Raw genomic sequence first — 12056 nt, 5'->3', positions numbered from 1 at the left:
CTTTCTTGTCTCATCTAATGTTTGCAAATTTAGAATTATGATGTTATACCTAATTAAGTGTTAATAAGGTATTAATTCTAAAGATAACAACAATCAACAATCATAAGCAACTTTTTCTCCCATCTGTTTCTTTGTGACATGCTAACTTACATTCAGCTTTTCAAATTATATGGTACAAACTTAAATAGACGATGGAGGGAGTATCACATAATTTGTATCAAGAGCTACTCTTTAACAATTTAAGATATTAATGGTAATGAAAATTTGTGAATAAAACTTTTTTATGATCAACTTTCTATTATTATGAAAATGACATGATTTATTTCACAAAAGTTTATACATTTTCATTGCCATAATTTACTGCTAATAAGTAATAACTAAACAGACCGTTAATAAAATCTTATCACTCATAACTATTCTCATTGGTTAACATATTCTAAATTGAAAGAATAAATAAAATGGAGGGGTAATTATTATGAAATAAAAGACATTTAAAATAATCCTCTTATTAATTAATTAAACAAACTAGACAAGAAAATCCTACAATAGCACACTTGACATAAGTAAACATGCAAAATCATTGGTTGTTTAGCATGCTTATATTATTCTTGCATAAAAATACATAATAATAGGGGGCTAATTAGATTCAACTTTATGGGAGACACACACATAACATAAGATACTTCATAAATAACTAAAGGGATCACCAGGGTGTTGGAGGGTATCCCATGATTGTTGTTGGTCAGTCTTAGTTTTTCTTAATAAATCATTAGGGTTACTTTAAAACCCATCATTTCTATGCAATAAAAAGCAACAACCAATATGAAAAAGTTGCAATTACCTTAATTATATAATTATATGAATATCTTTTTTGCTAATTTTTCTCATTAAAACATCAAATCATAATTTACATCACTATGTGTTTAAATGACATACATAAAATTAAAAAATGAAAAAAAGCCAAAAGCCATATCTTGGTTATAAATCCAAGTTGGACCCACCCATATCTCCTTTGTATGGGAGTATCACTATCAACCATATTACATTACCATCAAAAATTAGAAAAAAAATTAATAATAATTAAAAAAAAAGGGTAAAAGTCACCACCTTCACCATTAAACAATGTATGACTTTGAAAATAGTCTTTGTTTGATCTCTTAATCTCCCTTTCATTCCCTTTCAAGGGAGAAGTTAGGATTTGTTTCTCCTAATTTTGCCTAAGACAAACTATATTTTACAAGAACCAAAACCAACCCAACTAAATGATAGGTTAGTAAGGTAAAGGGTAACCATCTATTTCCATCACTAGTTTTTGTTTACATGTTCACTAGTATGAAAAAAGATAGCTAGATTTTCATGGTAAAATTAACGTCAAACTTTGACAAGCATTACTATATCTACCTACTAATAATAGTAAAGTCAATACTACTAAAAATAGAATCATAGGTTAGTCTGGTAATTAATGACTTATCCTTTTATCCTTGTAACAAGATTTTGATTCTCTCTATCTAGTGTAATTCCCCTTATTGTAGGGGATTTTCCATCCTTAACCCATTGAAAACATACTTCTAAACAACCCTTTGGTACTTGGGAGAATACATTATAGAGCGATCAAAATTATCTAACCCCCTTTTCCTAGGAGAGTTAGAAGTAGTAATAGTCACGGGTGGAATGTCAACGGAGTTTAGCCGCGGTGGTGGGTGTTGCCATTGAGGAAGCGGGCCTGCTAAGAGGAGTGTTTGGAGAAGTGGGCCTGCCTCCATCACCGCCTTCAAGAGCTTCCCTTTTTCCGGCAATGGGTGGTGGTTACTTGCCAATTGTGCCACCATTTGTGGTGGCAAACTTAATGGTTGTAAGCTAGAAGGTGAATTAGCACCACCACCTTGGGGTGAAGAGATTATACTGCTTTCCTCGCACTCTGAAGAGGATGAGGAAAAACAGTTAGTTGTAGTGTTTGTGTTGGATAAAGTAGCAGCAGCGGCAGCTTTTTGTTGCCGTTGCTGTGAGATTTCTGAAAGCGGTTGTTGTTGCTTTTGCTGCAATTTCTGCTGCAAAAGCAGCTTTTCAACCATTAACTTATCAGATTTAGACTGAGCTTCATCTCTTTCCTTGATAGTCATCATCAAAAGATCTTTGATGTGAATTATTTCCTCCTCTTTCTTCATCATCTCTCCTTGAGCAGCAATAATAGTTGCCTCTAACTCCATTCTTGATTGCAATATGTATTGTCTCATTTCAGCCATCATTCCCTGTTAAACAATTCAAGTAAGATACTAGTCACTTGTAGCTAAAAATGTTCAAACAAGTTAAATTATGAGTGAGTCTATTAGTTAAAAGACTTTCTCTTTTACTCTAAAGGTTCGAAATTATTTATATTCCTTCCCCTTGCATTTGAGAATTTTCAAGCCTTACCCAATTTAAAATATGCAAGCAATAAATGCAAGCTAAAGAAAACAATATTATTATCAATAACTGAAAAAAATTTAAGTTGATGGTTGTTGAGACCCACTTAATACCAGGATATATTATATACTCTAACACACCTGCTCACACTTGAACCCTTTGGGCTCAAAGTATGGATACAACACAAGCCCTTCTTACACCTAGCAATGCTTTAAATGAGGGGTAGACTAATGTCACGTTGACTACTGATATCATGTCAAGCAACCAACTCAGCCAAAAGCTTAAAATAATGGTTGAGTTTCAGAATATATTATATACTAGTACTCTAACAACAATATAAAATAAACAACTATATTTTATTCTCACCTCATCTTCATTGTAGTAAAACAAGCCAAAAGGAGGAATGCATTGCTCCATTTTAATGTTGATTAGTGGTTAGTAAGTTTAGCAAGTGAATGCAGAGGAAGTTTCTGGTTTGCTCTGCTTTAGAAGTGGAAGTGAAGTATAAAGAGTATAGAATGAAGAAATATTTGTGGGGGTGGTTTGTTTGTCTCCTTACAAGTATAGATTATAGAGTAGCAGCCACTATTTGCTTTATTTGCTTTTGGTATATTTGGGTTGATTGCTTTTTAGGATTCATGGGACATTTGGTTGGAGAAAGACTCAAAAGCCTAAAGCATGCAAAGACACAAATGTGACTTTCCTCTTTGCTCCAGCTTTTTGTACTAATTTATTTATCATCAATCTCATCCCTACTTGACCTAATTGCTTTATTCAACAACTAACTTTTTGAGCAATGTGAGACCGTTTTATAGTAAGACGGATGATAAATCTAAATTAACTCTTTTAAGTAATTAAGTAGTAGAGGTATTCATTCGGCTTATTGGGTTGATTTTGAATTGAATATAGTGTTTTAGATTGGTGTGAAATCGGGTTTTATGTCTACAATGTTTTTTAAATAATTGTAAATCTTTTTTAAAGTCGGGTCAAATTGGGTTCAGTTATACAATCGGATAAATTTTGAGTCATCAGATTTATTTTGAATACCTCTACTAAATAGAGCAAGTATTTTAATTTCTAAAGTGTTAATATTAGCATCTAAATGATTTAATAAATAAATACTTAGCTTTAATTATGAAAATTGATGTTTATATTAATATAGTTGGACGCAGACCATGCATCATAAAAGAGAATTGTGAACTTTGTGGGAACTATAGAGGTATTAAACTTTTAAGCCACACAATGAAATTGTGGGAAAGAGTGATAGAGAGGAGAATTAGACATGAAACGGTGATTAGGGAGAACCAATTTGGTTTTATGCCAGGAAGGTCAACAATGGAGGTAATTCATGTGTTTGAGGAGACTGATGGAGAAGTATAGGGAGCGAAAGAAGGATTTACATATGGTGTTTATTGACTTGGAGAAAGCGTATAGTAGCATAGCACGAGGCGTCATCTGGGATAGCCTCAAGGCTAGAGGTATTTCTTCAGTGTGCATTGAGGCAATACGGGATATGTATGACAGAGTGTCGACCAACATCCAAATACCGGTGGGGATAACAAAGCCTTTCACGGTTAAAGTTGGGCTACATCACGGATTGGCTCTAAGCCCGTTCATTTTTATTATCATTATGGAAGAGATTTCACAATCTATTTGGGAGACGGTACCGTGGTGCATGCTTTTCGCGGACGACATATTGCTAGTAGTAGAAACTAGTGAAAAGGTTAGTAATAAATTAGATGAGCGGAGGGAAGTTTTAGAAGGTAAAAGGTTGCGCATTAGTCATACAAAGACTAAGTATCTGCGATGTGACTTTAGTGGGACAGCACCGGTAGGGGAACCAGAGGTCTCCATTGGAGAGGCAGTTGTTAAATGTATGACCAAATACAAGTATTTGGGATCGATCATTCAAAGGGATGGAGAAATTGACAGAGATGTAAACCATCGCGTACAGGCGGGTTGGATCAAGTGGCGTGCAGCCACCGCGGTACTATGTGATAGGAAATTTCCAAGCAGGTTAAAAGGAAAATTCTACCGGGCGGCTATCAGACCTGTTCTGCTATATGAGACCGAATGCTGGACTGTTAAGAAGTCTTTTGAACATAAGATGGAAGTTACAAAGATGTGTATGCTGAGGTGGATGTGTGGACACACATTAATGGATAGAATTAGGAACTAAGAGTTTAGAGACAAACTAGGAGTAGCCCCTTTTTCGGAAAAAATGCGCGAAAATAGATTGAGATGGTTTGGACATGTGCAGAGAAAGACTCTCGCCGCCCCTATGAGGAGAGTAGAAAGTATTATAGTAGAGGGTAAGAGGAGTCGAGGAAAACCCAGAAAAACTTGAGACGAACAGAAAAAAATCGACTTGCGGGAGTTAAACCTCTCCAAGGGCCTGACTAGGGATAGGGGTAGTTGGAGGCGTCATATCAATGTTTAAGATTACTGATGCCCTTTTAGGTTCCTGTCATCCCGCTCCTCCCGTTTTTTTATTAGTTTTCTTGTCCCCTTTTATTCCGTAGGTGGGTCTACTTATTTTCTTTTATAGGTCTTTTCTCTCATGTAGCTACGTCTTCGTATCTTTCTCAAGTCGGGGGACTCCTTTGGCCGCGCTCTCCTCCAAGGGTATGAGTTGCCGCCGTCTTTCCCTCTATAGACTCTGTCCATAGTTTTCTATGAGCGGGATATACTGAATTGGATGATGATGATGATATCGTATGTTGGATGATGATGATGATATCGTATATTCTAATATAATGGATAGCTAAATATAAATACTATAAATTGAAAGAACAGGTTTTATTTGAAGTTGGAGCTTAGACTTAAACTCTGAGTATGAAAACTAATCAAATTATAAAAGAAAAAAAAGTGTTGAATGAGTTTAATAGTTTTTAGTTTTGTTCATATATTTATCATTTTCTATGTTATATTCTCAATATTTATATATATTAGTTTAATTCTATTTATATTAAATCTAATTAAAAGAGAATACTCTATATTCTAATGGAGTGGGATAGTAGGAGTTTTACTAAATGCAAATAGCCGCTAAGTATGAATTTAGTAGTAAAAAAGCCGCCGTAGTTACGTGCACGTGCAGTTTGGACATGGGAAAGTAACAGGGACAGTTTTTTCTGGTTTATACGGTTTGGCTATTATGGCTATAGCTAATGCTAGTTTCCATTGGAGGGAGAAATTAAATCATTGTTTAATTACACCATTCAAAAGCAAACATCCATTTTTCAATCTCGGATAATTATAAGAGATTTTCGGGTTAGTCGGGTGATTGAGTTTTTATATTTCATCTTTGTAATAGAGGTTTGATTCTCACTATTTATATGAATAAGGATTAATTATTTTCTCTTTTTTTACCCGTAGCCTGTAGGTTTCTTTGGGTGAATTGGTATTAGAGTTCTGATTATTTTAGATGGAGAGCGAACATAAGTTTGAAATATCGGACTTGAGCCGTAGAATGATCATAGACTTCTACCTTATAGGTGTGTTTTGGACAACATAGAAGTATTAAAGAAGCATGTTTGGCTTGATAAAGAAGCATTATCCAGCCATGCATGCTTAATTAGACGGTCCCTTAGCTAGAATATGTGCGTAACATTACCTTACAAGGATGAGAGTTGGACCAAATAAAATATTAGACATAAATGTTACGTGGTACACTAATGATATGTTAGCTACGCAAACAGAAAAAGAGAACAATTTTTTTTAATACGTGGAAAGAGAGTTGAATACAGAATACAAATAAAAAGGTTGAAAGGACTTCATATAAGACCGCGTAACAATCAATAACTAAATAAACAGTTAATTTATCCAATTAGCTTAAAAGCTAATAAAATCTATTAAGACTTTTAGCTGGTAAAACAAGTCAACTAAAAAGTCAGCTAAAAAATCAAGACCCACCCGGTGTGTTACTCCTTACAACTGGCAAGACAACTTTTTTACTGTTTACTTTTACCATTGGCAAGGTATATGCTTGTCAAGTTGTGAAAGGACTTAGCAGTTGGCACCGAAACGCGTTTAAAGATAAGAAATGCATTTTGGTGGGTCTAAAGTAAGGTGGGGCATAAATGGACCCTCATGTTCACTACAAATCGTTCACGTCCATGTGGACAATCTTTGGTTCCATGGATGGCCACTTCCATCATATTCTTTCAAGGACAATGATTATTCTTTAATGATCAAATTTCACTCTACTTTATTTTCTTTTATAATAAACAAAAATATTGTGGATTTAGTTATTTTTGGGTTTAAGTTGATTATGGTTCGTTAATCAGTGTAAATTTTAAGTGCTATTTGAAATTGATGAGTCAAATGATCGTGGTTAAGATATCGTGAGCGTTAGTGTAATTTATTTATCCGGTAATCCTGTCTAACATCAACACACTAAATATATTGAGTTAGATATTCATTTTGTTTGTTCGAAGTCTACCGTGGTCAAGTCCGCATTATTCATGTTTCTACCAGTTTAATATTGTTGATATCTTCACCAAAGGGATTCTTCGTATTCTTTTTGATAAATTTCGCTACAATTTTAGTGTATGTTCTCCTTCCGCTTTGATTAAGAGGGTTTATTAGTGAATATGTATTTATATTGTGTATTAGGGAGAGGGTGTATTAGTGAATATGTATTTATATTGTGTATTAGGGATAATGGTGTAATTATGTATGTGTAGCTATAGGGTTTATTGTGTATATATACCCATCTTAAATAATGAATGAAATCAAGGAGTTATTCTCCTGTTAGTCGATTAAGAAACTCATTGATTAGAATTAAAAATTTTCTTAAATATATATCAAATCGTGTAACATCTGTTTTAAAATTTGCATATGTTCTTTGATAAAAGTTGAATATCATGATAAATCAGATTCTGTAACGAATGATCTTTAGCTAGTAGTTGGCTTCTTGTTGTACTTGCTTGATTTGAAAAAATATTGATTGATAAAGACTTGGTGTTAGATGAAAAATTTGTTCTTGAAGAAATATATAATGATAAGTCTTTGGTATTTGTTAGCATGATGAGGAGACTACTACGCCTCCCAAGGTATTACCATTTTCTTCTTTTAATATTTACTCAAGTTAAGAGTAAGAATGAGGTTCTCAAGTAAACGAGAAAAAAAAATTATTGAAAAATCTCGAGAATTTTCATTTCTACCTGTCTGACTAGCTTATTGGGGATCTTATGCGCGATTCATCCCGTTAATTTTGACATGTATCTTGGTGTATCTTTAGACTTTAGATTTCCATAAATTTTGTTTTCAGGAAAGTTGGATGGTTGCGTCAAAATCCTTGTTATTCAAATAGAAAATCAAAGTACCCAAAAAATGATGTTGGCTAGACGAACGCATGGTACTTAGCTATTGTCTATTGAGCCATGAACAATTGAACAACGCAAAAGGTTGCTTGGTCACTAAATTGAGCCACGCACTCGAGCAACTCGCCTCTGTCACTCGAACCCGATATTTGAGTAATAAAACTAAAAATTTTATGTGATCACCAAGGATTGTAGAATCTTTCTCACCATGAGACGAGTATATATAATTTGTCTATTTTTCTAATTAATCAATTTAAGATTGTATGTGATCAATTTAAGATTATAATTGATTACTTTAAGACTATAAAAAGTGATCACTTTAGAATTTTATGTTATCACTTTAGATCAACCCAATTAAAATAGTCTCACTAATATATAAAGATAGCATATTTGAAATAATTTTTTTTGATAAAAGTTAAAAAAAAATAAAGTAATTTCCAATATAAGCGTTATTATGTTCGAGCCTAAAGTCAAGGTTTGTTCAGTGTTAAGTAGAACGAAAAAGAGAAAAACATATTAAAACTAAAAAAAGGACAAAATCATAATTTTTAATTCAAAAAAAAAAAAATACACTTTGCATAGCTTGGTTTGCTTAATGGCGACCTACCCCTTATTTATTTTATTATTTTCTGTCAAAAATTATAATTTTGTCTTTCTTGTATTCTGTGTTAATTAGTATTAACAATGAACAAAATTATAATAATTTTATTTTATTATTTTCTTGTTCGTTGTTACCAATGTCGAATAAATCTGACTCTAGACTCGAATGCAAAAGCAATTATTTTGAAAATTACTTTAAAATTAAACTTATTTTTCAGTTTTTTATTAAAAAAACTTGTATACCCTAAATAATTCAATTTTTGATTTTTCTCTAACTAAAATGAATTCAAACCTAATTATTTCGATTATCTATTTTTAATTCAAATTTAAATCAAATTTAAATTTACACCAAATCATATTTCTTATTCGTTGTCGATTACTCTCATCATCTGTGTAAGTGCGTTTGTAAGAAAGAAAGGTATTAATGGCGGACAAACCAAGCAGAGCTCTGGTGCTTTATGGTTATGGCTTAGCACCTCTAATTACACCTTCTCATCATCATATTCACGCTGTTGCCTCCAAAGGTTCATGCGGCTTCTTAGCCCTTGATGATTCCTCTCCTACTCCAGGTTACTTTTCTTATTTTCACTTTCTTATTTCAATTTTTCAATTTTCCAATTTTCGCTTCGATTTCTTAAATACCCTGAATCAAAATTTAATTTTCGATCGTTTATGTGATTAATATACTGTGTATTATCGAAAATGTTAAATAACTGAGATTTGGTATTATATTTTTGGATTTGATTTTAAAAGTAGGTATTATGGTCAATAGTTGTATTATTAATTGCTATATTCTAGTGATTTTGCAATGTCTTAAATGTGGTAATAGCTGTTATTATTCACTATTTGTATTGATTAAGCTCAATTAGGTCCATTTATCAAAATGATCATGATTCATCACCAATTCTGTTTATGGTTCATATTTGATAAGTGGATGAAAAATTGAAAATAACTATGAGATTGATTTCAGGTTTAATACCTTTAATTTCATTCTCTTGACAATAAATGTTGTGTGCATACACTATTTGTTAGGGTTTCTATCCTGCTATATATAATCAAGGAAGACATAGTTATGTTCTATATCCTCAGCAAAAGTCTAAAAACTCTTAAGATGTGTAAAAGTTGTCACCGTTTTTGATGCAGTAATTAAATTTATATCTCCTAATATGCCAATAATGAAACAACTCATTTTGAACCAAACTGTCTCACAATGAGACGGACCCATATAATTAGCCTATTTCTCTAATTGATCACTTTAATAAACTAAATATACATGAGTTAGCCCCAGCTTCACATATTTAGCTAGTTAATTCGCATGTCTCGATTTGAAATTCGCTCAAAATGGATCAAAATAGCCCAAAAACGACCAAAATTTGCTTTTTTTTGATTCGCGATTTGCAGAGTGATTAGCAAATCATGTGACACTGGTTAGCTTAATAGAGATCGTCTCACCATGAAACCTTGTCACTTGAGAATTTGTGATACTTAAATGGTTGAGACCGTGTCACTAAGAATTTGTGATACTTACATGGTTGAATTAATGACGGGAAGATGATAAAGAATCTCTTAACCATAATAATGTCATATCCATGAATATGGAGGGGTGGGATTGGGTTGTTGTGAACTAATTCTAAATGGATGGAGCAGAGTCACCTAGTTTATGTTTTTCTTTGGTATGCAATATGGGATAGAAATTAACACCAAATTAGTCTAAGAGTACCACCTGCACCCCTTCACAAATTTTGGACCGCAGTTTGTGGGATAATAGCGAATTAGGTTACACCGCCATTTATCTTTTTACTTGTTTGTGCGAAATTCTGATTGGGAGTAAAGCAAGTGAGAGTGGGAACATTGTGTCTTTATGTTGAGGGGCTTATCAGATTACTCCCCTTTTCTAGTAGACATAGAAGATGAGAAGATTATAAGAGAACTGCAGCAGCTTCTGGATGCAAATGAAGCATCCGAATCTTCGATGCAAGTTTCCACCATGAAAGAAAGGTACAAATGACTTCTGTTCATGAGCATTTATAAGGAAAATACTCCTATTTTCGAGTATATAGCTATGTATAAACCTAATTGATTGTTCTAGCAGGTTCATGGGAATGAAAGCTGCTCTAGTCACTCATAGTCCTACTGTCAAATGCTTTGGGGAGAAACTTGGTTTCACTGTATTGGATATTCAATCTGCTGATGTTGCTGCAGATGAGTTGCTGAAACTGCTAGGATTTCAATATGGGAAGGCAGTTGATACTGATTATTTTGATTTAGTCTTTGCACATATCGGTGCACATGTGAAAGAAAGTTCGCAAAATGATCTCGACTATGCAAACATTGTGGTTGGGAAGATATTGGAAGTGGCCCAACCAGGGTCAGAAATTGCATCCCGTTTGCACTTAACGCTAATTATGAGTTATGGAGCTGTTGTAGCGGACAATCCAAATCAATCACTTTTTTCCTTGTATGGTGGAAACAACACTAACCTCCAGTCGATCTTCCCACGGCAAAGCTATACCCTGAAAGGAGTAGTTCCAAGAAATGGCATTAGGTATTAAAAGTGTTGGTTATTGTTTAAGATAGCTGTGTTGTTGATACCTCTGCTACTCGGACTCACATATTAATGTCGGACACAGGTACAATTTTAAGTGTCATATTATGCTATTCATAAAAAATACGTTTCACAAATTCTTAAATGAGACGGTCTCATGGTGAGACCATCTCAATTAGACTAGCCCATGATTATTTATTGGGTTAAAGTGATCACTTACATTTATAAAGTGATCAATTAGAAAAATGGGCTGATTAAATTGGTTCGTCTTATGGTGAGACTGTCTCATACAAGAGGAGCTGAATACGTTTTTGGTCTAAAAATGAAGTGTCAAATATCATTTTGATGTTGGTTTGTTGAGGATTTGACATGGGCACTTAAATGAAAGGAAAAAGTCCGAGTAGCATAGGTTCACACAATGGTCTGATTTGGCTCGTGTTTTGTCACTGCGTGTAGTTTCATAACCCCCAGTCATTTGTTCAGGGGCTTGTAAAGAGAGGATGTGAAAGATGAAGCAGTTTACATATTGAACTACTTCATGGATTCATATTTTATTGTTAACAGGCACCACTGCCCAATTTTGATAGCACAGTGGCAGGATGCTGTAACTCGTAAGGATATGGCGCAAGAGTTTTCTTTCAGTGAATTCAAAAAGGTAGATCTATATTACGAGATATGTATGAAGGGTCTATAATACATGTAATTTCTTTTTCGTTCTTCACAAGAAAGAACATTCCTAACATGATATGACTTGATTTCAGAATTGTGGAAACCTTGCAATAGCAGCTGATAGATTTTTCTATGAAATAGCCTTTAAGTTATGGAAGGCACCCAAGTATGGAGCATAAAATGTGAGGTGGAGCTCAACTCAACTGCTTATGATACGAAACTCTCGAGCTATACACCTTTAATTTGCCTCTGCCTTTTGCCTTGTATCGTTGTTTAACAACACCTTTAGATAGACGGGAAGCTAGAATCCTTTAATTAACTAAAGGATCGGTTGTAATAACTGTAGGAGTTTTAAATGATTTTGTGTTTGAATCGCACTCGATTCAGTGACTGAAATGTTGTAGAAGGTTCAAGTTTTCTTGCATATGTAAGACGACAATCAATGAAACAAAATGAGAAATTTATGTGAAGGACAAAGAAGAGTTATGCATATCTAGGACATTGATGTCGATTTC

At 33.7% G+C, this 12056-nt stretch overlaps 2 protein-coding genes across 7 annotated transcripts; one reads left to right on the top strand and one right to left on the bottom strand.

Moving 5' to 3' along the window:
* Positions 1 to 851: 851 nt before the first annotated feature.
* LOC130804391 (uncharacterized) lies at positions 852 to 3120 on the bottom strand. Of its 2 annotated transcripts, none has more exons than XM_057668809.1 (2): positions 2770 to 3120; positions 852 to 2249 (listed from the first exon to the last, which is right to left on the bottom strand). In XM_057668809.1, the coding sequence occupies exons 1-2, from the start codon at positions 2818 to 2820 to the stop codon at positions 1569 to 1571; spliced, it is 732 nt and encodes a 243-aa protein (XP_057524792.1). In that variant the 5' UTR covers positions 2821 to 3120; the 3' UTR covers positions 852 to 1568. The 2 variants fall into 2 exon arrangements, with proteins under 2 accessions (XP_057524792.1, XP_057524793.1); XM_057668810.1 differs by lacking the exon at positions 2770 to 3120 and adding an exon at positions 2544 to 2763.
* A 5418-nt stretch (positions 3121 to 8538) lies between these two features.
* On the top strand, positions 8539 to 12011 carry LOC130804011 (uncharacterized). Of its 5 annotated transcripts, none has more exons than XM_057668296.1 (5): positions 8539 to 8896; positions 10229 to 10325; positions 10420 to 10872; positions 11437 to 11527; positions 11634 to 12011. In XM_057668296.1, exons 1-5 carry the CDS (start codon positions 8752 to 8754, stop codon positions 11718 to 11720), a joined length of 873 nt encoding a protein of 290 aa, XP_057524279.1. In that variant the 5' UTR covers positions 8539 to 8751; the 3' UTR covers positions 11721 to 12011. The 5 variants fall into 5 exon arrangements, with proteins under 5 accessions (XP_057524279.1, XP_057524281.1, XP_057524276.1 ...); XM_057668293.1 differs by having other exon boundaries at positions 8567 to 8896; positions 10226 to 10325; positions 10417 to 10872; XM_057668295.1 differs by having other exon boundaries at positions 8569 to 8896; positions 10417 to 10872.
* Positions 12012 to 12056: the final 45 nt, after the last annotated feature.

The sequence above is a fragment of the Amaranthus tricolor genome, chromosome 17 (assembly GCF_026212465.1).
Source record: "Amaranthus tricolor cultivar Red isolate AtriRed21 chromosome 17, ASM2621246v1, whole genome shotgun sequence".
In the NCBI taxonomy this organism is placed as follows: domain Eukaryota; kingdom Viridiplantae; phylum Streptophyta; class Magnoliopsida; order Caryophyllales; family Amaranthaceae; genus Amaranthus; species Amaranthus tricolor.
The sequence above is the reverse complement of the archived record's forward strand: the minus strand, read 5'-3'. Positions and strand labels throughout refer to the sequence as shown.